The following is a 26643-nucleotide window of genomic DNA, read 5'->3' on the forward strand; positions in this document are numbered from 1 at the left end:
TGCCCATATGGAATATTTGGCCAACACCATAAGAAAAATGGTTGTAGACTTCAAGTTTTAGATATTCACATTTATTATAAAATTTATATTACATTGATAAAATACAAAAGATAGACCACAATAAAATATTAAAGTTACGGGGTGAGATTTAATAGGATGAGAGATTCGGTAAGTGAGAGATTTGGTAAGAAATCTCCAGGGTTTTTTTTAAAGCGGCAATCATTTACACCGCAAAATCAAACTGGTTTTGAACTGTAAATGATTGCCGCTTTAAAAAAAACCCTGGAGATTTCTTACCAAATCTCTCACTTTCTGAATCTCTCATCCTATTAAATCTCACCCTGTGTCATTCTTGAATAATTTTTGTTACAATAACCTTCTTCTTGTAACACTGAATATATTACTGTATACACGATCAGTTGCACCCACTCAGCGATTCAGTGTAACCCTACGCGTTTCGTTCTATAAGGAACGTCATCAGGGGTGTATAGCTCATGAATGGAGTTGTGTTCGACGTCTAAATGATCAAACGGTTGTCCGGTATTTTGCTTAATTTACACAATGTTTCCCAGGACCTAGCTTATAAAGGGCAATTTGGTTTAAAAAGTGAGGACCCCAGAACTTTAGCTCTGGTGGAAATAATGTATCCTTATGTGGAACCTTTGTAGACTAATGGAAATTTGGCTTGGAAAGTTTTTATAGACCCTCAATAGCAATTGGCGACTCTAATATGTTTATATCCAAGTGGTGCCTCCCTGGTTTGGTATGTTGGGCTCCCCGTCAGGAGAATCTAGGAGAGCACCGTGAACGATGTATCATTTGTTGAGTGCTGCCTTGCATCGCTATATATATTGGTACACCTTGAGAAAGTGGTTGGCTGACCCCGAAACGTTGGAAACTATTTTTGTTACTAAAAATATTTTTCACCAAGTTCATTGAGTGCAGCGGTTTGATTATACCGCTACTTATCCTTTAATGGAGAAGGCACGATGGCCGTTGCGCATACACACACACACACACACACACACACATACATAATATATCTCCTGTAATGTTGCTGAGTGGGTGCCTGTAGAGCAGACCAGTAACATTTTAATATCTACACGATATTGTCATCAGGCTAAGAACATGAACAATAACATATTCAAGGTATGTTTATTGTTCATGTTTTTAGCCTGATGACAATATTGTGTAGATGTTGCAATAAAAGGGTTTTACTTTCCTACCACTTCAAAAACTGATTTTTGGAATGCCGCACATACCGGTCTGCTCGGTCTCTCTCTCTGGGACAGATACACTAAGCTTCAAAAGTGATACAACGTAGAGTAATAAACAGTCAGCCAATCGGTTCCTGACAATTTTCAAACACAGTCTATCACATGACAGGTAGGAGCTGATTGGCTGGTCAGTATCACTCTCCATTTTACCACTTCTGAAGCTTAGTGCATGACTTTGCTCATTTTGATTTAATATACACACACACATACATTATTTCTATAAACACAAACATAACGTTATAAAAATATATAATTTGCACATTTCAAATTTCAAAATATATAATAATATTTAGTTAAATAAAAACTATAACATAGTTAATGTATGTCTGCTGGCAGCCTATCAGAAGACACTAGACACTACATGCTGTAAATAGAGGTGGATTGAGTATGACTGTATGCAGTGGTGCTAGCCGTACATGCAATAAGAATACAATGTATTACAGAGTCATCCAGGGGCAGTTTCAATAGAAGTTACAGGGAAGATGCCTGGTGGGGGTGGCAGGCTGGTGCTGTGGGTGTATTGAGAAAAAGGGGGTGGCAGGCTGGCAATGTGGGCGTGTAAGGAGCTACAGTTCAGACACTCACGTGCCCCGGGTCCACGCCGCCTCCCCCGCCGTCGGTGCCCCTCTACGCCCCGACCCCCCCCCCCCCAACCCTGCATGTGTCCCTGAAGCGGAGACGGGCAGTGACCCGCTGCGCCGCCGGACTGGGACGAGCCTGCCTATGAGACGCACGCGTGTCCCAGTTCTGGCGAGCCCCGGCCAAGGATGACAGGGGCTACATCTGTACTTTTAGGAAACATTTCCAGGGCCACTTTAAATTCCCAGTTCGCCCATGACACCAGAGAAGGGCACTGTACTGAAATTAGCATAAAGTCTCAGACAAAGCTGCAGGAAAAGACACAAGGACCGCTGCAACTGCGTGCAACTAAGAATCAGGCCCTATGAGGAGGGATACCGGTTTGTATAACAGCACTACTGAGCATGTTTATGAGCGATATGCAAAAGGGAAATGCTTCTACTAGGTGCGTCCCGCCAGGTGTGTCCCGCCAGGTGTGTCCCGCCAGTTGTGTCCTACTGTCAGCGAGTATCATTAACTCCTAATCCTCCCCCTAGTGCCTAACCCTAATCCCCCTCCCACAGCCAAAACTTCACGTCCTTTCCCCTCCCACATCCTAACTCTCCTTCTAGTGCCTAACCTCTTCTCTACTCCCACAGCCAGGCCCGAACCTCTCCTCCCACAGCCAGACCCGAACCTCTCCTATTAGTGCCTAACCTCTCTCCTTCTTGTAGCCTAACACTAATGCCTAATACTTCCCCAGTGACTAACCCTAACATCCCCTCTCACAGCCGGACCATCACCTCCCCTCTCACAGCCAGCCCCCTCTCCTAGTGCCTAATGCTAACCTCTCCCATCATACCCCCACTTCCCACAGCAGGACCCGAACCTATCAGAGCCTACCTCTCCTCCTAGTACCTAACCTCTCTCCTTCTTGTTGCTTAGAGGCCCATACACACGGTGACAGCATGTTTGAGCGGCTTTCAGCTCAAAGCCGCCCTGTGTGTATGCCCCGGCAATGAGCGGTTCTGCGCGCTCCCGCATCATCGCCGGGAAAGCCGCCCAGTGTATATGCCCCAGCAATGAGCGGTTCTGCGCGCTCCCGCATCATTGCCGGGAAAGCCGCTCAGTGTGTATGCCCCGGCAATGAGCGGTTCTGCGCGCTCTTGCATCATTGCCGGGAAAGCCACTCAGTGTGTATGCCCCGGCAATGAGCGGTTCTGCGCGCTCTTGCATCATTGCCGGGAAAGCCGGTTAGTGTGTATGCGCTCCTGCATCATCGCCGGGAAAGCCACCCTGTGTGTATGCGCTCCCGCATCATCGCCGGGAAAGCCGCTCATTTACTGGTAATACCGGCAGATAAACGACTTTGAGGACGGCTTTGCATAGCGCTGCACTATGCAAAGCCGTCCTCCCCCCCTCCGATGGCGCCGGGCAGGGGGGAGTAATGGTCCTCTATACCCAGCTGCTCTCAAACTCGGTCCTCAGGACCCCACACAGTTCCCGTTTTCCAGGTCGCCGGACAAGTGCACTCATTACTCACCGTCACATTTTAAAAGATCCACAGCTGGAGCTAATTATTTCACTTGTGATTCTCTGAGGAGGCCTGCAAAACATGCACTGTGTGGGAGCGAGTTTGAGAGCCTGTGCTCTATACAACCCAAGTTTCCATCTAGTACTATTTATTATACAATAAACTCATCTAGAGAGCTAAAATATTAGCATGCGGCAAAGTAGCATAGTCAGGCCATCCGTACGTTAGTGTTATTATATTAATTATTATAAAGCAGAAACAGCTCCGCACTCCCAGATACAACCCGCAACTGATTCATTGATGATCGGTCCCTAGCTTATTCGCAAGGGTTGGGGAGGGAGAGGGCAGGCAAGGGAACGGCCAGCATTATATGACGTCAGCGCCACCCTCTCTTTTGCAAACTCTGTTGCCCAGTGAATGCTTTTTCTCCCCTTCCGTCGGCACCAAAGGGATTCGGCGTGGGGGCGGGCGGCGTTGCTTAGCGGGCGGTACGGTTCCTAAATGTGATTGCTTTCGCAGAGGTGCGGCACTTGTAGCCTTAATCCACTCAAATAAAACAGCCAAAAGCCGGTGTACTGTTCAATGCTTCACTATACACAGTATGCTACCAGGACGACAATATGACATATAGGGAAATGATCACCGGTACACCGGATTACGGATGTTCTGAGTGGAATTAGGCAACGAGTGCCGCACCTCTGTGGAAAATATTATTATATCAATAAATACTTTAAATAAATAGATTAGGAAACGTGACCATTAATAATATGCTTTTCTAACTAAAATCTTGATTCTAATTTGGAGCTGGGTGAAGGAAGAGTTTCTTTGTTAGCGTGTGCCGCAGCTGTACGGACAGCCCCGCGCGCTGACTGTAGATAATGCGGTTCAGCTCGGTGTGGAGATCTTGTATGTCCTGGTGCTTCCTGTAAGACAGATAACGGATTAGTAGGAAGAGTGTATAGGAGCAAATGGCTACAGCAAGTTCCACCCCAACCACCCTGATGGCTTACAATCCGCAATTCGCCCATCGCGCCGATAATAATCGTGTATGTGCTGACACAGGTGATCAGCAACGCAAAGGGCAGCTCTCCCGATAAGAGCTGCCCTTTGTGATGCCTTCCGCTCCGGTGCCTAAACCCTTAGGTCTGTGACCAAGGAGCCGCTCTGCCCATGCGTAGAGAGAGACAATGGCGGCTGCACTGCATGCTGGGAGAGATCCATGTCAGATCCCATACAATGCTCTGCGGATAAGCTTCTAAAGGGTAACGCCAGATCCGTTCTTTTAAAAGGGGATGATGTTTTAGACCTTATAAAGATGTAAAGTGGACTAGTTGCCCATAGCAACCAATCAGTTTCTAGATACCATTATATAGAAAGCACTTGATGAATGATTGTTAGTTGCTGATTGGGCATTTTTGTCCCTTTGTCCCCCAAAGTGCAGTATTTACCTTTTCTGCTTGTTACTCAGTAAATCCACCAGTGACCTCAGGTACAAAGAAGGGGTTCCAGAAGACCCCTGAAGCTCCATCTCCTCCACTTTACAGTGACTCCAAAAAATGTCTGCTTCATTGGGTATTTGTACCCCCTTCCGTGTCTTCTCTGGGCCCTGACAGAGGCCATCTACTTCCACCAGACATCTGACTTCCTCAGAGCCAGAGACGAGATAGTTTTGGATAAAGAAAAGCTTTGGTTTTCCGATCAGGTTAGGACAAGACTGTCCCGTGAAAAAATTCTTCATGCCGTCCAGAGAGAGACCCTGCGCGCCGCCGCCCAGGCAGAAGAGAGCGTCGAAATTTCCGCGGCTGATCACAATGCAGATAAAGACGTCATAATGTCTGAGCTGTTCCATCGCAGCTACGTCCTGCAGGATCTTCTCCACCTCATCCGCCGTCTTATACATGTAGCGTTTAACAAGGAAATGTAGAGCTAGGAATGTGTGCTCCAGCATCTCTGTGGGGAGAGGAGAAGACAGGGATCAGTAGGAGCACGGAATCTAGGACAAACCTCAAACTCCTAATGCAACTTCAGAGGTCCCATAAATCTATATGGCCATCCTACAGATCCATGCAGCTACAGTATATATGCCATGGTATACTATGATGCTAGTGAAGAGAGCCACCTACCTGCGTCATTTCCAACACAGTCAATGATCAGACAGAAGCCCATGCTCTCCTGCCTCACTAGGTACCGCTCATTACTGATTCCGGCCTGCAGGAAAAAGAAAGATACGGCAACATTATATACATGCACGCGGATAGATGTCTAGGTGATGTACAAGTGAGTCTGGTATAAATAAGTCTAGGTGATGTACAAGTGAGTCTGGTATAAATAAGTCTAGGTGATGTACACGTGAGTCTGGTATAAATATATCTAGGTGATGTACAAGTGAGTCTGGTATAAATAAGTCTAGGAGATGTACACATGAGTCCCGTATAAATAAGTCTAGATGATGTACAAGTGAGTCCCATATAAATACAGTAAGTCTAGGTGATGTACAAGTGAGTCCCATATAAATACAGTAAGTCTAGGTGATGTACAAGTGAGTCCCATATAAATACAGTAAGTCTAGGTGATGTACAGGTGAGTCCCATATAAATACAGTAAGTCTAGGTGATGTACAAGTGAGTCACATATAAATAAGTCTAGGTGATGTACAAATGAGTCCCATATAAATACATTATGTCTAGGTGATGTACAAGTGAGTCTGGTATAAATAAGTCTAGGTGATGTACACGTGAGTCCCATATAATTACAGTAAGTCTAGGTGATGTACACGTGAGTCCCATATAAATACAGTAAGTCTAGGTGATGTACAAGTGAGTCCCATATAAATACAGTAAGTCTAGGTGATGTACAAGTGAGTCCCATATAAATACAGTAAGTCTAGGTGATGTACAAGTGAGTCCCATATAAATACAGTAAGTCTAGGTGATGTACAAGTGAGTCTGGTATAAATAAGTCTAGGTGATGTACAAGTGAGTCTGGTATAAATAAGTCTAGGTGATGTACAAGTGAGTCACATATAAATAAGTATAGGTGATGTACAAGTGAGTCTGGTATAAATAAGTCTAGGTGATGTACAAGTGAGTCACATATAAATAAGTCTAGGTGATGTACAAGTGAGTCTGGTATAAATAAGTCTAGGTGATGTACAAGTGAGTCTGGTATAAATAAGTCTATGTGATGTACACGTGAGTCCCATATAAATCCAGTAAGTCTAGGTGATGTACACGTGAGTCCCATATAAATCCAGTAAGTCTAGGTAATGTACAAGTGAGTCACATATAAATAAGTCTAGGTCAGGGCTGGGCAACACCGGCCCTCCAGATGTTGATGAACTACACATCCCAGCATGCCTTGCATCAGTTTCAGCATGGCCACATAGCAAAAGTAATGCAAAGCATCCTGGGATGTGTAGTTCATCAACATCTGGAGGGCCGGTGTTGCCCAGCCCTGGTCTAGGTGATGTACACGTGAGTCCCATATAAATACAGTAAGTCTAGGTGATGTACAAGTGGGTTCCATATAAATAAGTCTAGGTGATGTACAAGTGGGTTCCATATAAATATAGTAAGTCTAGGTGTTGTACAAGTGAGTCCGGTATAAATATATTTAGGTGATGTACAATTGAGTCTGGTATAAAGAAGTCTAGGTGATGTACAAGTGGGTTCCATATAAATACAGTAAGTCTAGGTGATGTACAGGTGAGTCTGGTATAAATAAGTCTAGGTGATGTACAGGTGAGTCTGATATAAATAGGTCTAGGTGATGTACATGTGAGTCTGGTAAAAATAAGTGTAGGTGATGTACAAGTGAGTTCCATATAAATAAGTGTAAGTGATGTACAAGTGAGTCCGGTATAAATATATCTAGGTGATGTACAATTGAGTCTGGTATAAAGAAGTCTAGGTGATGTACAAGTGAGTCACATATAAATAAGTCTGCAGAGAGGGACGTCAGCCGGAGGAAACGAAAGTGTGTGTGTGTGTGTGTGTGTGGTGGGTTAAATTCCACCGCTCACAGACATTACAGCTGGAACCTCCTACACTGTGTCTTAGTTCTCTCGCTCTCTGGCTGCACTGATCATCATGTTCTAGAAATTAGAACAGCAGAACATTCACATTTATACATAACAAGTAACGTGTTACCCGGATAGCTCACAGTCAATAGGCCAACACCAAAAGGTCGACACATAAAAACGTCTACATTAAATTTTCATGATTTTTTTCTTTTTACTTTTTCATGCTGGACCATCCACGTGGACTCGGTGGGAACGGTAACCTGTGCGGAATACGACGGTATTACCCAAAAACTCACGTCAACCTTTTCATGTGTCGACCTTTTCTGTCAGCCTTTTGCTTGTGCGGAATACAACGGTATTACCCAAAAACTCACGTCAACCTTTTCATGTGTCAACCTTTTCTGTCAGCCTTTTGCTTGTGTCGACCTGGTTCATGTCGACCATCTGGACCAATTGACTGTATAACTAGACACTATAGACCTTTAAATCTGGAACCATGGGCCCGATTCAGGTCTGACAGCAGGGCTGCTTTTCTAGCAGATGGACAAAACCATGCTGCGCTGCAGGTGGGGCAGATGTAACATGTGAGAGAGAGTTACATTTGGGTGCAGGGTAAATACTGGCTGCTTTATTCGTACACTGCAATTTAGAGTTCAGTTTGAACACACCCCACCCAAATCTAACTCTCTCTGCACCTGTTACATCTGCCCCAACTTAGCAGCGGAACGTCTAAGCGCTACAATGTATCTATACAATAGATGTCACCCTGCCCTGTCCGTATGATGCCCCTTAAATCCCTAATTACTACATAGCAAGTCAGGTCTTTCTGAATACAACACAACAATGAAACGTATATTGATTTCCGCACGGTCTGCAGAGCGTTACCTGTACGGCGGATCCCGTTTCCTGTACCGGTGCCGCACCTAAATGGGGCAAGAAACACAAATGACAATCTAGCAACGGACATTTATTTATTAAAGTGTAAGGGGTAAACTGATGTTGCCGATAGCAACCAGATTCTGTCTTTAGTTTTCTAGCAGACATACTACCTCACAAGGGTGTAGATTTATTATGCTCGGTGAAGTGATAAAAGTGTCCGGTTTTTATCACCGGCCAATCAGCTCCTACCTGTCAGTCTTCAAAACCAAGCCTCACAGGTAGGAGCTGATTGGCCGGTGATAAAAACCAGACACTTTATCACTTCACCGAGCTTAATAAATCTGTCCCAAGGATTCTAATTATAATGATATTGCTCCCATTCCCAGTTAAAGGTCTTTATCTGGCTGCAGCACCCTCTCCATTCTCCCGTCTCTGCTTACAGCCACAGGAATGTGCAGCACAGGCGATGCCAGCAGGTCAGGGAGCAGGGAATTCCCAGCTACAATCCATCATACTCGCTGCACATACCTGAAATCCTCATTCACGTATCCACGGAGAACTGCGACACAGAACAAGGGGCCCGATTCAGGCCAGAAGGCACGGCCGCGAATTCACACAGGTCAGCGTTTAGTTAAGCCGCCGCTCTGGTACAGTGAAATCCCGCCTTGCGAATTAATATACTCGCTGTTATGAATGGATGTGTAGGGCTACACATCCACTCGCAGCCGTGCAAATATGTCCAAACCCATCATAACAGACTCAGCATCGTATGATTATTACACTGGGCACCAGTAATCGCAGACTGAGAGTAGCCAGAGACAGACTCGGCGGTGCGATGGATACAGGTATATCCGGGCTGGAGCTGACATCACACACCCTCCCCTAACATGCTCAGCCACGCCTGCATTTTCCCAGACACTCCCAGCGGTTCCCTATGCTTGCCTAGCGGTTTCCCGGACACTCCCAGCGGTTTCCTAGGCACGCCTAGCGGTTTTCCAGACACTCCCAGCATTTTCCTAGGCATGCCTAGCAGTTTCCCAGACACTCCCAGCATTTTCCTAGGCAACCCTAGCGGTTTTCCAGACACTCCCAGCATTTTCCTAGGCACGCCTAGCGGTTTCCCAGACACTCCCAGCGGTTTCCTAGGCACGCCTAGCGGTTTCCCAGATACTCTCAGTGTTTTCCTAGGCACGCCTAGTGGTTTCCCAGATACTCTCAGTGTTTTCCTAGGCACGCCTAGCGGTTTCCCAGATACTCTCAGTGTTTTCCTAGGCACGCCTAGCGGTTTCCCAGATACTCTCAGTGTTTTCCTAGGCACGCCTAGCGGTTTCCCAGACACTCCAAGCGGTTTCCTAGGCACGCCTAGCGGTTTCCCAGACACTCCCAGCGGTTTCCTAGGCACGCCTAGCGGTTTCCCAGATACTCTCAGTGTTTTCCTAGGCACGCCTAGTGGTTTCCCAGACACTCCCAGCGGTTTCCTAGGCACGCCTAGCGGTTTCCCAGATACTCTCAGTGTTTTCCTAGGCATGCCTAGCGGTTTCCCAGACACTCCCAGCATTTTCCTAGGCACGCCTAGTGGTTTCCCAGACACTCCAAGCGGTTTCCTAGGCACGCCTAGCGGTTTCCCAGACACTCCCAGCGGTTTCCTAGGCACGCCTAGCGGTTTCCCAGATACTCTCAGTGTTTTCCTAGGCACGCCTAGCGGTTTCCCGGACACTCCCAGCGGTTTCCTAGGCACGCCTAGCGGTTTTCCAGACACTCCCAGCATTTTCCTAGGCATGCCTAGCGGTTTCCCAGACACTCCCAGCATTTTCCTAGGCACGCCTAGTGGTTTCCCAGACACTCCCAGCATTTTCCCTGTCCTTGGCACGCCTAGCAGTTTCCCAGACACTCCCAGCATTTTCCTAGGCACACCTAGCGGTTTCCCAGACACTCCCAGCGGTTTCCTAGGCACGCCTAGCAGTTTCCTGGACACTCCCAGCATTTTCCTAGGCACAACTAGCGGTTTCCCAGACACTCCCAGCGGTTTCCTAGGCACGCCTAGCGGTTTCCCAGATACTCCCAGCATTTTCCCTGGCACGCCTAGCGGTTTCCCAGACACTCCCAGCGGTTTCCACATGCATTTATGACGGCGGACACTTATCGAAACATACCGTACGCATGCTTATTGTTTTGATAAATAGGCGCTGTGTGATAAGGTCGGAATGGGCCCAAAGTGTATTCCAGCAAACGCCGGAGCGCGTCACGTTGTCCATGTCATAACTTGGCACTTTTAGCCGCTGGGCAGAGTCTGCTCACACTATTGTAATTAAGCAGCAGCAATAGGGAAATATAGGGGGTGGGGGAAACAGGTGTGGTACAGGGGTCCGACAGTCGGGATCCCGACAGTCATTAGCAGGATGTCGGGATCCCGACTGGCCGGACCCAGACAGCATGGTGAGTGCAACTAAGCCCCTTGCGGGCTCGCTGTGCTCGCCACGCTGCGGGCACGGTGGCTCGCGCTCCCTCTATGGGAGTCGTAGACCCCCACGAGGGAAAATAGCCGGTGCCCATCGGGAACCCGGCTGTCGGTGTTTTGACAGTCGGGATCCCCCGTCCGGCACCCGGGGGAAACATTGGGAAGAGGTCATATAGAACTGGTAAGTTCATTTTGTTAATGGAAGTGGGTTTGTGATTTTCATGAGGTCTTACCGATATGACCATTGGTTTCAAAGTGCGGCGCCTGAAATGAAGAATAAAAAAAAGGAGGTTACTGGTTTATTTTTAATAAAGATGACGGGATTCGATTTTACCATATGAGCGGTTATATAAATGTGACATTTTTGCGGCAAGAGGTGCAATAATTGTGCAAAGTGACGGACCCTGCAAGACGAAAGCCAGGGTGCTCCGTATCTGCTGCGTCAGTCTGGGTGCATTAATAGGTATTACAGGTAGGACATAACATTGATGGTCAGAGCTGCAGAAACAGATCTGATAGCGCTCAGATGGGTCTGTCAAACAATGGTCATCGTCCAACCGCATCTACCGTCCACCCTGTTCGGCATCCGAGAGGCAGACATGGTAAATCACCGTAAAGTTGGTGAAACGCGGTCTCTGGCAGACTAAGGGCCCGATTCTCTAAGCTTCAAAAGTGATAAAATGGAGAGTGATAAACAGACAGCCAATCAGCTCCTACCTGCCATGTCACAGACTGTTTGAAAAATGTCAGACAGGAGCTGATTGGCTGGCTGTTTATCACTCTGCATTTTATCACTTTTGAAAGTTAGAGAATCTGGCCCTATATGTATGTGTCTTTAGAACATTAAAAAACGATCAGTACACCTGTTACTTTGAAGAGTCTGAATAAGTTACCATTTAGGTCACAGTTAATGCAACTTCAGCGATACCCACGGAAAACTCCCTGACACCCGATTTCCATGCGTCGGGTTAGCCACCGTCCAGGAATGCCCAGACATCCCTGATATAGTTTGTCTTAATTGTTGCAGCGCCTTTATGCATTGTTTAGTGCATGCGCCGTAACAGTTGTGATGGATTTTTGTGAACGCGCCGTAGCAGTCAACTTTGTTACAAATACAGGATTTACAAAAAGTACTAAATTCTTACGCTAATGTGGGACTTACCACGGAGGAAGCATTTGTTACGCTAATGTGGGACTTACCACGGAGGAAGCATTTGTTACGCTAATGTGGGACTTACCACGGAGGAAGCATTTGTTACGCTAATGTGGGACTTACCACGGAAGTAGCATTTGTTACGCTAATGTGGGACTTACCACGGAGGAAGCATTTGTTACGCTAATGTGGGACTTACCACGGAGGAAGCATTTGTTACGCTAATGCGGGACTTACCACGGAGGAAGCATTCTGGGTAACTGACCAAGGAATTGTGGGAGACTCTGCAAATGCATTAATATAAGGACCACGACGAACTGCAGAAAATAAAAGACAGATATTTAGAATAACACAGAATCCGTCCATTTGCCCAACCTGCTTTCCTCCAACTGAACAATAAAAAAAAGGTTTATTAAAAAACTGATTTCAGTGCAGTAAGGTAGGTCTGACGGTCGGTAAGGTAAGTGGGCAGTACGGTAGGTCTGACTTGCAGTAAGGTAAGTGGGCAGTATGGTAGGTCTGACAGGTGGTAAGATAAGTGTGCAGTAAGGTAGGTCTGACAGGTGGTAAGGTAAGAGGGCAATAAAGTAAGTCTGATGGGCTGTAAGGTAGGTTTGATGGGCAATAAGTTAAGTGGGCAGGAAGGTACTGTAGGTATGACAGGCAGTAATGTAGGTCTTATGGGCAGTTTGATAAGTGGGCAGCCAGGTAGGTGTGATGGGCAATAAGGTAGGTCTGACGTGCGGTAAAGTAGGTCTGATGGGCAGTAAGGTAAGCGGGCAATAAGGAAGGTCTGACGGCGGTAAGGAAGGTCTGACGGGCGGTAAGGAAGGTCTGACGGGCGGTAAGGAAGGTCTGACGGGCGGTAAGGAAGGTCTGACGGGCGGTAAGGAAGGTCTGAGGGGCGGTAAGGAAGGTCTGAGGGGCGGTAAGGAAGGTCTGAGGGGCGGTAAGGAAGGTCTGACGGGCGGTAAGGAAGGTCTGACGGGCGGTAAGGAAGGTCTGACGGGCGGTAAGGAAGGTCTGACGGGCGGTAAGGAAGGTCTGACGGGCGGTAAGGAAGGTCTGAGGGGCGGTAAGGAAGGTCTGACGGGCGGTAAGGTAGGTCTGACGGGCGGTAAGGTAGGTCCGACGGGCGGTAAGGAAGGTCTGACGGGCGGTAAGGAAGGTCTGAGGGGCGGTAAGGAAGGTCTGACGGGCGGTAAGGTAGGTCTGACGGGCGGTAAGGAAGATCTGAGGGGCGGTAAGGAAGATCGGGCGGTAAGGAAGGTCTGACGGGCGGTAAGGAAGGTCTGACGGGCGGTAAGGAAGGTCCGACGGGCGGTAAGGAAGGTCTGACGGACAGTACAGCCACCTCTCACCTTTCTGTTTATATTTAAGAACTCTGTTTTTCAGGTCGACCCGGTGAATGGTTTGGAAGCTTTTCTCTAACAAATCCAAGTTCTCCGGCGTTATTGAGCGATTCTTCTCAAGTTCTATTACGAGTGACAGGAAAGTCTATGGGAAGAAGGACATATCTCACTCACCATGGTCATTGCATGTAACGGTGGCGGGAGACAACGTCGCTGCTGCCAGTCAGGTCTGGGTGGTAACTGTGCGCCAAGCTTTATAAAGGGAAGGTCCACCTGTTATCAGGTGCGTCACCTGCGCCAAGTATAGAGCTAGTGCTGATAATGATCACGGGTTTGGTACATATCGTACGGATATCGGTGGCGCAGTCATAAAGTTTTGTACAACTAAGAGGATCGGTAGAAAATGAGGCACGAGCCACATCTATGCAGATTCTGAATTGTTGCTGCCAATGGAGACCCTTCATTCTGAATATAAGCGAATATCCGCATTTTTCCCCATGCGTGCAATCTCACATCGGCCCCAAACCCTTTACAGATCATCCTCAGCCAGCTGGATGCTGCAGAACAAAGGCGGCTACCGCTGAGGACAGAGTACTTACCTTTTTCTTCAGCTTTCCTGCGTTCTTTAATTCATTTTTTAACAAAAACACCAGTGAGTCCAAGTCTTCTTCCTCCAGCTGTTCGTTCAGATCTACGAGAAGACTTCTGCAAAACAAATACAACGCTCATTTGTTTGGCTGCGTGTCTGACACCCCAAAAAGTTAGACCGCAAACTTCTCTCCTATAAATCTGCTAGAGAGTAATATTCTTATTTGGGGAGTCAGTGAGACCTCGGCCGGCACTCGCATGTCTCGAAATCATTGATGCTCACCGGCCATCGGATGATTCTCCAACCTTCGCAAATAAAATTCTGTGGAAACTGACTTTTATTTGCGGCCGCAGGGACAACGTCAGCGTGCCCACTTACCTATGGAAAGGACCAGCGTTTACATGGGGATGCCCATAACATGCTGGGTATTCCTGTGGGTGACCCCCGTCCTCCCCGATCCTTGGAAACAGCTCGGCCGAAGCCGTTCGCAAAAGGGGAGCTGCACATGCGCAGAGCCCCAAACATCGGAACGGTGCCAAATTCGGCCCCGTCCGAATGAATCAGAGTTGGGACATATTTACATGAAATACCTTTCAAATTAAATCATACATACTGACAATGTATTTGGACTCCACAGGTTATTAGCCCAGAGGACTCAGTATACTGTAATATGGCCACATCCCATGTCACAATAGCAGAATCACCAGGATGCACAGGGCGGGATGTATTATATACATCGCCACCCAGCCGCCGCGATGCTACCGCATATACAGCATATGTAGTAACACATGCGGCTAGCATCGGGGTGCGGTGACGGAGACCCCCGCGTTACCTGTAATGTGGCGTGCGGGGGTCTACGTCACATTCCGGCGGCTGTCAGTGTCCCCGCAGTCTCCTCCTCCCCCTGCAGCCGGATGTCCTCCCAGCTGTGACACCTGCTGGGGAAGGAGGAGATCGATGGAGGACGGGAGGGGGGTCGCACGGATGGCGGGCAGCGATAGAAGCCCAACCTCTGGGTGGCGATACCTTGCCCGGCGGAGGCGGGGCGGACAGGTAATGGTACATAGGAAAATGTGGTAAAACCCCCCGTTTTACCGCATTTTCCCTTAATACATCCCACCCACAGTGAGACGATTACTGAGCAAAAATAAAACCAATCCTTCCCAGGGATAACCCCAGTGGGTTTCGGGTCATATGGCCCCGAGCATGTGATTGGCTAACAAATATTTAATATTGTCTCAGAGCAAAATCCCCACCAGTTCTGCTTATTTCTGCTTACTAAAGAGTCAATGGATTTCCCACACACAGTAAACAAAAAAAAACACGCAATGGTTGCAGCAATGGTGGCGTAACAGCGGCTTCAGATGGAAATGCAAACAAGGATGTCTGAGTTTCAGGAAGCCTCTGATTTATGCCATTAGTGCACATCCGCACACATTAGTGCACATTACTGCACAAAAGCAGCCAATCTCACCACCATTATGAATGGTATAATGGTTAGCATTACTGTCTTTAGTGTTCATTCTGGCCCCCTGCCTTTTTCACAACCTGTGCTGTTCCTCTTTCCTGTCTGTGGTGTCCAGCACATTTCTGGTCTGCATATCAGTGCTGAAATACAGACCAAGCCTTGCTAGAAGCACAACAGCAGAGTGCAACACCACCAGACAGGGAAGAGGAACTGCACGAGTTTTGTGAAAGAACGAACACTAGTATTACAGCACGGAGGTCATGGGTTTGATTCCCACCATGGCCCTCACTGTGTGGAGTTTGTATATTTTCCCCATGCTTGCATGGGTTTCCTCCAGGTACTCCTGTTTCCTCCCACAATCCCACAATATACTGATAGGCTAACTGGCTCCCAACAACAAAAAACCCTGTGTAAGTGTTTAAATGGGCAGACTAGATGGGCCAAGTGGTTAGATCGGCCGTCAAAACCCCCGTTTTACCACATTTTCCTATGTATTAAAACCCTGCCGCCTCGTTACCGCAGGGAAGGGTATCGCCACCTTTGTGTGGCGATACCCTATAGAAGCCTACGGGCTTTTTTTCGCCGCCCGACGCCTCCGCCGCAAACCCGCCGACCCCCCTCTCCCCTCCCTCTGGGTTACCTGGTCCAGGTCCTCCTGGACCTGGAAGGTAAGCCCTTCCTCCCCCTAGTAACGCAGCCGAACGTTCTTCCGGCTGCAGGGGGGAGGAGGAGGTGCCGGGGACAGCCTGCTTAGCTGTCCCCGGCGCGAGGGGAGAGCCAGGCGGCAGGGAGGTGACGGAGCCCGCCGCACACCAGAGTACAGGTATCGCGGGGGGGCTCCGTCACCGCATCGCAATGCCAGCCGCATATGTTAGTACATATGGGCTGGCATCGCGGCGGACAGCCGGCGAAGGGCGGTGATGTATATTAATACATCCCGCCCTCTGTGAGGTAAATTTACGAAGATGGGAGTTCTTTTGAAAATGGTATGTTGCCCATAACAACCAATCAAATTGAACTTTTTATTTATTTAGCACCTTCTAGGAGATAATAGATCAAATCTAAATGGTTGCTAAGGGCAACATCCCATCTCCAGTAGAACTCACATCTTAGTAAATTTACACTTCTATAAGAAGAAAGGTTAAATCAAGTTATGTCGGTTATTATTATAATTTTATTTATAAGGCGCCACAAGTGTTTCGCAGCGCCGTACAAAGGAACAATACAGGGAGACAAAGCTTGGCATAACATTGAATAAATAACAAAAATACAGTACAAATAAAGAGCACCACAGTTCAATACACATTACAGCTTAAATGTAAGTAGTGAGGACTCAATCAACATACAACTAGAGGCTTGATGCCAATGATGGAGATGAGTATGCGGACAAAGATGATCACTGAGGTTATCACCCTGACAGCACTAAACAGACGTTATGGTGTCTCGTAGCAACCGCAAAGACAACTGGGACAAAGTTTGCCAAGAGGAAGCAGATATTACATCAGGAAGTCTCATACACCTGAAGGGAACTATTGCAGAATAGCTAAAACAATGAGAAAGGCATCTACTATACCAGGGATGGGGAACCTCCGTCCCGCCAGCTGTTGTTGAATACACATCCCAGCATGCTCTGCAACAGACGCAGCATGACCACATTGCAAAATTGTAACAAGGCATGCTGGGATGTGTAGTTCCACAACAGCTGGAGGGCCGAAGGTTCCCCATCCCTGTACTATACCATAGCAGTAAGAAGAAACGACATCATGGGAACATGTGCATCGCACTCTTTACTCTGGTGCTACAGAATGGCGTCATCACAGCCCACCTGTAACGCACTGCAGTGGAGGAGTGGCTCCGGGTACAAGTGAATCGTCCCCAGTGGGGGGGAGAGGTGTGTCGCAGCTCACCAATCATGGAGACTACAGCTAACATTTAATAAAGGTTTTTTTATCACTTTTAGGGAGGTATTGGCACTAATGAGGCACTTAGGGCGAGATTTACTAAAGGGAAAATGCCGTAAAACCCCCGTTTTACGGCATTTTTCTATGTATCAATCCCCGTCCGCCCCGTTTTCGCAAGGCTGGGTATCGCCACCTATGGGCTTCTTTCGCCTCCCGCCGTACGACGTCCGTGCGCCCCCCCCCCCCCCCCAAAATCTCCTCCTCCCCCTGGTGTGACAGCCGGCAGGACATCCGGCTTCAGGGGGGAGGAGGAGACGCAGGGGGACGCTGCCAGCCGCCGGGAGGTGACGGAGACCCCCGCAGCCCACATCACAGGTATCGCGGAGGTCTCCGTCACCGCAACCCGATGCTGGCCGCATATGTTAGTACATATGCGGCAGCATCGCGGCGGCTGCAGTGCGAAGGGCGGCGATGTATGTTAATACATCCCGCCCTTAGGGTTAGGCCGCAAAGGGAGGGGAAGAGTTATGGGTAGGGCTGCGGGTAGTGACGTTTAGGCACTAGTGAGGCACTCAAGCCCTGTACACACGGGGGTATAAATCGCTGAGCGATATATCACTCGTGATGAGCGATATATCGTTCAGTGTCCCGTTTGCATCAGCGACCAGAGAATGTCGGTGATGAAAAAGAAACTGCCGGTTGAGCCCGGCAGTGGAAATCAGCTGGTCGCAGGAGCATGTTCCTGCGACCAGTGATTACTACAGAGGAAGTAAACGGGAGCTCGCACCCGGCTATATATCGCCGGTGCACACTCCCATCGCGGGCAATATGGTCGCTCAGCGACCATATTGCCCGCGATATTACACAAAATCGCCCCCCCTGTGTACACAGCTTCAGGGTTAGGCCACAAATGGGGGGGGGGGGGGGGAGTAGTTATGGGTAGGGCTGCGGGTAGGGAGGTATAAGCACTGCCTGCCCTCCCTCCTCTATCCCCCTTCGATGCTCCAACCCCCAACCGTGGCACTCACCTATCACCCGATTCCTTAAAAAGTGCTCTCGCACTGCTGAGCGCTTCTGGAAGAAATCACGCTCCCTTGCGGATTATCTCCATTTCAAATTCATTCTTTCCTCCTTCAGCTCTGCCCTTGCTCTGGCCAAGGAATCCTACTTTAAGTCCCTCATCCTTTCCCAATCATCCAATCCCCGCAGGCTCTTCGCCACCTTCAAGTCCTTGCTCTCCCCCCCTCCTCCAGCTCTTCCGTCCTCCATCGTAGCCGCTGATTTTGCTACCTACTTTTCAACCAAAATCTCCTCTCTCAGGACTGCCATCACTGCTGCCATGACCTCACCCTCTCCCTCCTCCCCTCCTACATCTCCACTCCCCTCCTTCCAACCCCTGTCCTCATTTTACCCCACCACTGCTGCTGAAGTCCACTCTATCCTTCAATCCGCTTCTCCCTCCACCTGCCCGCTTGATCCTATCCCCTCCAATATTATCCGTCGTCTCAGTCCATCAGTCTGCTCTCACCTGGCTCACCTCTTTAATCTTTCCCTATCCTCTGGGATCTTCCCTTCCTCCTTCAAACACGCTCTTGTCTCCCCAATTCTCAAAAAAACAAATCTGGACCCCAACTCTCCATCCAACTACAGGCCCATCTCCCTCCTCCCTTTTGCCTCCAAACTCCTAGAACGTCTGACCTATAATCGTCTCCTAAGCCACCTTACTGCTAACTCCATTCTAGACCCCCTCCAATCCGGGTTCCGCCCTTTACATTCCACTGAAACTGCCCTGACCAAAGTCACTAACGATCTACTATCGGCTAAATCCAAAGGCCTCTTCTCTATCCTCATCCAGCTTGATCTGTCGGCTGCCTTTGACACTGTTGACCACCCTCTCCTGCTCAACACCCTCCGCTCCTTTGGCATCACTGGCACGGTCTTCTCCTGGTTCACCTCATACCTCTCCGATCGCTCCTTCTCCGTCTCCACTCCGAGCTCCTCCTCTCCTACTACCCCCCAGCCAGTCGGTGTTCCCCAAGGGTCAGTCCTTGGCCCTCTCCTCTTCTCCCTCTACACCACCTCTCTGGGCACCCTCATCAGCTCCTATGGTTTTCATTACCACCTTTATGCTGATGATACCCTAATCTATCTCTCCTCCCCCGACTTATCCCCATCACTTCTGTCCAAGGTCTCCGAATGCCTCACGGCCATCTCAGCCTGGATGACCCAACGCTTCCTGAAACTAAACATGGCTAAAACTGAACTTCTAATCTTCCATCCCCCGAACATCCCCTCTTCTCCCACTATCTCCATCAGCATTGGTGAAACCGAGATCACCTCCACCTCGGTGTCATCATTGACTCCTCCCTCTCTTTCACCCCCCACATTCGTGCTCTCTCACAGTCTTGCCGCTTTCACCTACGCAACATCTCACGCATCAGACCATTCCTCTCCACTGACGCGACCAAAATTCTCATTCACTCTCTTGTCATCTCCCGCCTTGACTACTGCAACATCCTTCTCTCTGGGCTACCTCTCACCCGCCTCGCACCTCTCCAATCCATTCTTAACGCTGCTGCTAGGCTCATCTTCCTCTCCCGCCGCTCTACCTCCGCCTCCCCCCTCTGTTTATCTCTTCACTGGCTCCCCATTCCTTTCCGAGTTCTCTTTAAACTCCTCACCACCACCTACAAGGCTCTCTCCTCCTCCACAGCTCCCTACCTCTCTTCACTGATCTCTATCCACACTCCCTCCCGTCCTCTTCGCTCCATCGCTGACCGCCGACTGACCTCTCACCTAATCACCTCCTCCCACTCCCGTGTCCAAGATTTCTCTCGCGCTGCCCCCCTGCACTGGAACAACCTCCCGCCACCCATCAGGCTATCTGATTCCCTTACCTCCTTCAAGCGCTCCCTCAAAACCCACTTTTTTCGACTAGCCTATCCCTCCTCCTAACCTCTTTTGATCCTCCTATCCTGCCTCCGTTCCCCTCCGTTCCTACTTATCCTATTGTATTTCGTTCGTCCACCCACCTATTTTTAGTATGTTAACTCTTATGAGCAGGGCCCTCCTTCCTCACGTACTCACCCTACCTCATTACCTCACCTGTGCTCCTGTCCTGTTCTTCCCTTCCTCTACTTCATCTTCGGTCTCCTTGACTATTTTGACACCTACTTCTGAACTGATGCTGATTTTAGTTCTACCAGCTATACCCCTATTTATACTGTATCTTTCTACACACCCTGTACGTTACCTTGTAATTTGTTTTTTTTTGTTTGCTATGTACGGCGCTGCGGACACTTTGTGGCGCCTTATAAATAAACGTACTACTACTACTAGTGAGGCACTTCGGGTTAGGCCGCAAAGGGGGGAGGAGTTATGAGTAGTTGTGCAAGTAGTGAGGTTTAGGCACTAGTGGGGCACTTAGGGTTAGGCCGCAAAGGGGGGAGGAGTTATGAGTAGTTGTGCGAGTAGTGAGGTTTAGGCACTAGTGGGGCACTTAGTGTTAGGCTGCAAAGGCCGCTGCAGGTAGGGAGGTTTAGAGTTACGTATTCATAGGTTTTTTATCCGTGGAAATACGTCGACATTGCTTCCGTTTTCGCACAGAGTAGATGGAATTTGCACTCCATCTATTCAATGTTTCAACATTTTTACCAATTTGCCCTGGGGGGGTTTATGGACATGAAGATACTAAGCCCTCCCCCTAATGGTTACCTGTAATCTGGAATTATTCTGCTTGGTGTTGACATCAGTTTTTCGACATCATTTCTTGATTTCTTTAGATATCTCCTGAGCAGATCAAACCTTTTCACCAAGTACAGAGCCTCAGCTAATCCGTGCTCCGTCGTCTCATTCAGCTCGCTTAGCAGATCCCGGGTGTTAGTGTTCGATACGATCTCTCTGCAAGCGAACAACAGGACCTCCCGCTCCTCACTGTCCAACTCTTCCTCGATCTGAAGAACTGCGCTATTGGGAAGGGAACTGCTGGTCATCACAATATCCCTGCGTGCCACAGAGTCCGCACTCAGAAAGAGACGCTGCTTGTGACTGCAAAACGACTCACCTGTCGGCACCTATGGGGAAGAACATAACAATACACTGATTAACGGAGGATGGTCAGCGGCAATATTGCGCAGTTTCATAAAATGTGTGCATTTCTGCGTTCCCCAAAAGGGGGCACAAGAAGGGGGGAGTATATATTCCACATATCTCTTTATTACAAATTGAGCAAAACCATGCTGCACTGCAGGTGGGGCAAATGTAACATGTGCAGAGAGTTAGATTGGGGGGGGGGGGGGGTTAAAATGAAATCGAAACTGCAGTGTAAAAATAAAGTAGCCATTATTTATCCGGCACAGAAACAAAATTACTCACCCAAATCTAACTCTCTCTGCACATGTTACATCTGCCCCACCTGCAGTGCAGCAGCGTTTTGCCCATTTGAGAACAATATTGTCCTGCGATCAGGCCTGAATTAGGCCCAAGTAGTCAACAGCTGGGATCTGATTATCAGTTGTTAGACACAAGGCCTCAGTGATCTGCTCGCACCCAGCGATATCAAACAACCACAGAACTTCCCAAATATAACGGTCTGAAAGTTCCCTGAGAGAATAACCATAGACCAATGTATCACACATAGCAATGTACAGGCATGCATTAAAAACAATATAAGAGCATAGGGGGTATCCAATGATCCTGGGGCAATTGCTTCACTGAAACAGACTCTCAAAAGCGGACCCAAGAACCAAATTGTGGCCTGTAAAAAACACATAGATTTCACTGAACTTGTGTGTTTTTTGTTTTACAGATAATTCTAATTGGACAGCCCCCGTTTCAAGGGGCTCTGGCCAGAAACACCCCCCACTCCACCTCCAAAAAGTCGTAGCTTGTCAATCAAGCGAGGGCTGGGAGACGCTTCAGGCAAACACACAGATATAGTAGATGTAGACTAATTATCAAACTGTCAAACGTTACATCTGCCCCACCTGCAGTGCACATGGTTTTGTCCATTAAAGAAGTTTGCTTTTACAAACCAACCAGAATAACCCCCATAGTTTGCTGGACATACAGTATAGGGAACACATTATTCCTGTTTCCAGTGAACATTCCGGCAGATTCGGCCTCTCTCACTCACCCCAGTACGTCTGGTTACCGGTCGGTCGCCCACACAGAATACTGTGTTCTCTTCCCTGGCTGAAGTACAATCCTCTAACTCACTATTAGACAATGAAACCTGTTAATGACCTGCACCCCTCCATCCTGCAGATGTGTTCACAGGAGGGAAGGAAAGTGAAAGTCCCTATTTGACGTTTTAGGAAACTACGCAGCAGTATACAATGACGTGTGATTCCACTCACACAAGTGGGAAATGAATACAGTCATCTTATACCAGCTGCTTGGGGTTTCTTTTTTAGCATTATGATAATAATAAGCAAATATTCCGCGTCATGCAGATATTCTGTGTGTGCAATCGCTTTCTGCACACAGGTAAAAGGCCCCCATACACTATGCGATTTGGGCACGATTTCATCCGGGTACCTCAGCTAGCAGTAACGCCGGATACCTCAGCTGCTGTAGTAGTAATGCCGGGTACCTCAGCCGCTGTAGCAGTAACGCCGGGTACCTCAGCCACTGTAGCAGTAACGCCGGGTACCTCAGCCACTGTAGCAGTAACGCCGGGTACCTCAGCTACTGTAGTAGTAACACCGGGTACCTCAGCTAGCAGTAACGCCGGGTAACTCAGCTACTGTAGCAGTAACGTTGGGTACCTCAGCTAGCAGTAACGCCGGGTACCTCAGCTAGCAGTAACGCCGGGTACCTCAGCTAGCAGTAACGCCGGGTACCTCAGCTATCAGTAACGCCGGGTACCTCAGCTATCAGTAACGCCGGGTACCTCAGCTAGCAGTAACCATACCCTCCAACTGTACCGATTCTGCCGGTACAGTACCGCTTTTTAACGGTCTGTACCGGCAAAAATCAAAGTGTACCGATGTACCGATTTTTCATAGCCAGCTCCTCCGACTCTGGGAGTTGTAGGAAGTAACCGCTGGCTGCTCTTCTGGCAGCAAGAGCCGTGAGGGGGGAGTGGCTGGCCAAGACTACGTCTCCCAAGGTGCCCTGCGGGGGGGCCTCGGCAGTCACTCTCAGTGTGCCCGCCTCCCCCCTGGTCTCACATGACTGTAGTCCTGCCGCCTGCCCGGGGTTCTCCACATAACACATATGCGGAGGTGCTGGGAATGACAAGCGCCGCCTCAACAGTAAGGGTATGCCAGCCCTCCCTCTTGCTGTGAGCCAACAAAATTAACCGGCTCCGTGGAGCCGAGAGATGAGCAGGCCTCCCGCTACCGCACATGGCCTGGGGGCGAGGTCTAACGCAGTACTACTTGTGTGGGGCTGGGATGTTATTGTTCACATATATCGGGCTGGCTGGCAACTGGTGGGGATCCTTTTAAAAAAAAAAAAGGCACAGTACACACTCAGAAAGGGGGTGTGGCCACGCCCACTTTAACTGCGACCACTTTAACCCGTGGCCACACCCCCTTCCCGGATGCCTACCGATTTTTGCCCTCCAGATGTTGGAGGGTATGCAGTAACGCCGGGTACCTCAGCTAGCAGTAACGCCGGGTACCTCGGCTAGCAGGAACGCCGGGTACCTCAGCTAACAGGAACGCCGGGTACCTCAGCTACTGTAGCAGTAACGCCGAGTACCTCAGCTAGCAGTAACGCCGGGTAACTCAGCTAGCAGTAACGCCAGGTAACTCAGCTAGTAGTAATGAGAAACGGTTATTCTCGAAGATGCTCTTTTTTTCAAGGCATCAAGGACACATTCCCTGCAGGGATGCAATTGTCATCTCAGCACGCAGGATGCCAGTGGACAGGATACCTGCGCTGTAATCCCAACACCTGTCAGAATCCCGCCAGTCAACATTCCAAATGTAAATTTTTTGGAGGGGGATTTAGTGTTAGGCTGCAAAAAGCTGACTCCTGATGCTGATGATCTAGCACAATCTATAAAATGACAGTTCCTAAAGGCAACCAAAGGTATACTTTACCCCCACACACCAAGGAGACAAGACAAAAGGAGTTCCGGAAGCAAAAGAGGAACATTAGGAAGGAGGGCCCTGCCCGTGAGATGTAAGCTAACCACATACATTTGGATGGTTTAAAATAACAAAATTTATACAAAGTTTTTCCTACATACCTCTCATTTCACATCGTCTCAGTGTAACCACAATGTCAAACTGATACTAATACGTGTTCTTCACCAAATCAGATGATTCTAGTGCCTGGGTTACACCGGCTCGTGGTCGGACCCAGTCATGGGAAACTCAGCTGACAGATACAACTGAACATTATACGTTCCGTGACCCAGAACCTTTAATAAGGGAAATTATCTCTAGCAGGTGACTGTATAAACAAACACGCCACCATTATATTATGTTCCCACTTCTATACTGGAAATCCCAGTAATTTTCTTAGGCAGAACTCTAAATATCACTGTGGGTGGCGGGGAGGGGGCGGTTAGCAGTGCCAGTATTCAGGGCCGTTTCTAGAGGCGGACAAGCCGTGCAGCAGCCCGGGGCGCCGCACGGCTTGTCCGCCTCTGAAACAGCCAGGGCGCCCGGCAGTCTAACCCCCCCGCCCGCAGCCGCAGCCGCAGCCGCTGCCGCTGTCTCCCCGGCCGCCCGACTCCACGCTGGAGAGGGGAGGGGAACGCATCGTGCGTTTCTCCGTCCCCTCGCCCACGTCACTGGGCTGCCGCTGTCAGCCAATAGGAGCTCGGGCGCGGGATAGGAGAGAAGCACGATGCGCTCCCCTCCCCTCTCCAAGTAAGTTTGTTACTGGGGGCATATGTTTGTGACACTGGGGGGCATATATCTGTGGCACTGGGGGGCATATATCTGTGGCACTGGGGGGCATATATCTGTGGCACTGGGGGCATATATCTGTGGCACTGGGGGCATATATCTGTGGCACTGGGGGCATATGTTTGTGACACTGGGGGGCATATATCTGTGGCACTGTGGGCATATATCTGTGGCACTGGGGGCATATATCTGTGGCACTGGGGGCATATGTTTGTGACACTGGGGGGCATATATCTGTGGCACTGGGGGGCATATATCTGTGGCACTGGGGGCATATATCTGTGGCACTGGGGGCATATATCTGTGGCACTGGGGGCATATATCTGTGGCACTGGGGGCATATGTTTGTGACACTGGGGGGCATATATCTGTGGCACTGGGGGGGCATATATCTGTGGCACTGGGGGCATATATCTGTGGCACTGGGGGCATATATCTGTGGCACTGGGGGCATATATCTGTGGCACTGTGGGGCATATGTGTGGCACTGTGGGGCATAATTGTGGCACTGTGGGGGCATATATTTGTGGCACTGGGGGCATATGTGTGGCACTGTGGGGGCATATATTTGTGGGACTGTGGGGGCATATATTTGTGTCACTGTGGGGGCATATATTTGTGTCACTGTGGGGGCATATGTGTGGCACTGTGGGGGCATATATGTGGCACTGTGGGGTATATATTTGTGGCGCTGTGGGGGCATATCTGGCACTGTGGGGGCATATTAGTAAACAGCATCGGTTGTGCGGCAGCGGCACATGGGGCATAATGTGTAATGGGCATTACGATGTGGGGAGTATTGTGTAATTGCCATCACAGTGTGTGGTCTAATGGGCATCTTGGTGTGCGGTGTAATGTGTAATTGTCATCACGGTGTGCGGCGTAATATGTAATCGTCATCACAGTGTACGGCGTAATGTGTAATTGGCATCACAGATAAATAGTGTATAATGATTTAAGTAGCCTGTCATTGTGAGGCGTACTAGGTCATTGTGTGGCCTTCAGCCAGCCAACTTAAGTGCGGGAGGACAATAACAATTCCTGCAGCAACCAATGTCTGGTCTTGCAGGTTGCAAAAGTGTGATATAAGGTAATTGTTTTCCTGCTAGACCACGCCTTACATTAAGCCACACCCCTTTTAATATCAAGCCACACCCCCTATTTCGGCGCGCGCCTTCGGCGCGCGAAATTACTATAATACCATGCTATGTATTGGGGGGGGCGCATTTTTATTTCTTCGCCCTGGGAGCTAAATTGTCTAGAAACGGCCCTGCCAGTATTATTGTGGGTGCTGGGGAGGGGGTGGTTGTCGGTGTCAGTGTCATGCTGTACTCCTGATTTGTATGTTATTATGAGAAGCTGAAGACTGGAAATTACTGTAAACCTCTGAGGACCGGGGAATCTGGGGATTTTCCTACAGTGGGACGCAACATGCCACGCAGTCAGCGTGATCTGACCCCAGGTGACCACGCTACGGATTGTACTGTTCCGCTACAGGTGGATTTTACAGCGCAGTCGCAGATGGACAGGAAGCTGGTGTTTATGTGCAGAAACCTCGTGTTTTCTGGGTGTTTTTGTAAAAACG

The 26643-nt window shown here is 49.0% G+C and overlaps 1 protein-coding gene across 3 annotated transcripts in view; it reads right to left on the reverse strand.

The window, feature by feature from the left end:
• Positions 1–301: 301 nt before the first annotated feature.
• CFLAR (CASP8 and FADD like apoptosis regulator) overlaps positions 302–26643 on the reverse strand; it is a 37124-nt gene continuing 10782 nt past the window's right edge. For 2 of the 3 annotated variants that reach the window (XR_014450845.1, XR_014450844.1), the window contains exons 2-11: positions 20905–21263; positions 13832–13937; positions 13242–13377; positions 12118–12197; positions 10961–10991; positions 8276–8313; positions 5493–5577; positions 4818–5319; positions 3233–4292; positions 302–1902 (exon numbers count right to left, since the gene is read on the reverse strand). Coding sequence is in view for 1 of the 3 variants with exons in the window: in XM_083154348.1 (XP_083010474.1) it covers positions 4163–4292; positions 4818–5319; positions 5493–5577; positions 8276–8313; positions 10961–10991; positions 12118–12197; positions 13242–13377; positions 13832–13937; positions 20905–21263 (1467 nt within the window). In the remaining 2 variants the exon portion in view is untranslated. The other variant, XM_083154348.1, reaches the window with a different exon arrangement.

The sequence above is a fragment of the Crinia signifera genome, chromosome 7, assembly GCF_055691185.1.
Source record: "Crinia signifera chromosome 7, ASM5569118v1, whole genome shotgun sequence".
In the NCBI taxonomy this organism is placed as follows: domain Eukaryota; kingdom Metazoa; phylum Chordata; class Amphibia; order Anura; family Myobatrachidae; genus Crinia; species Crinia signifera.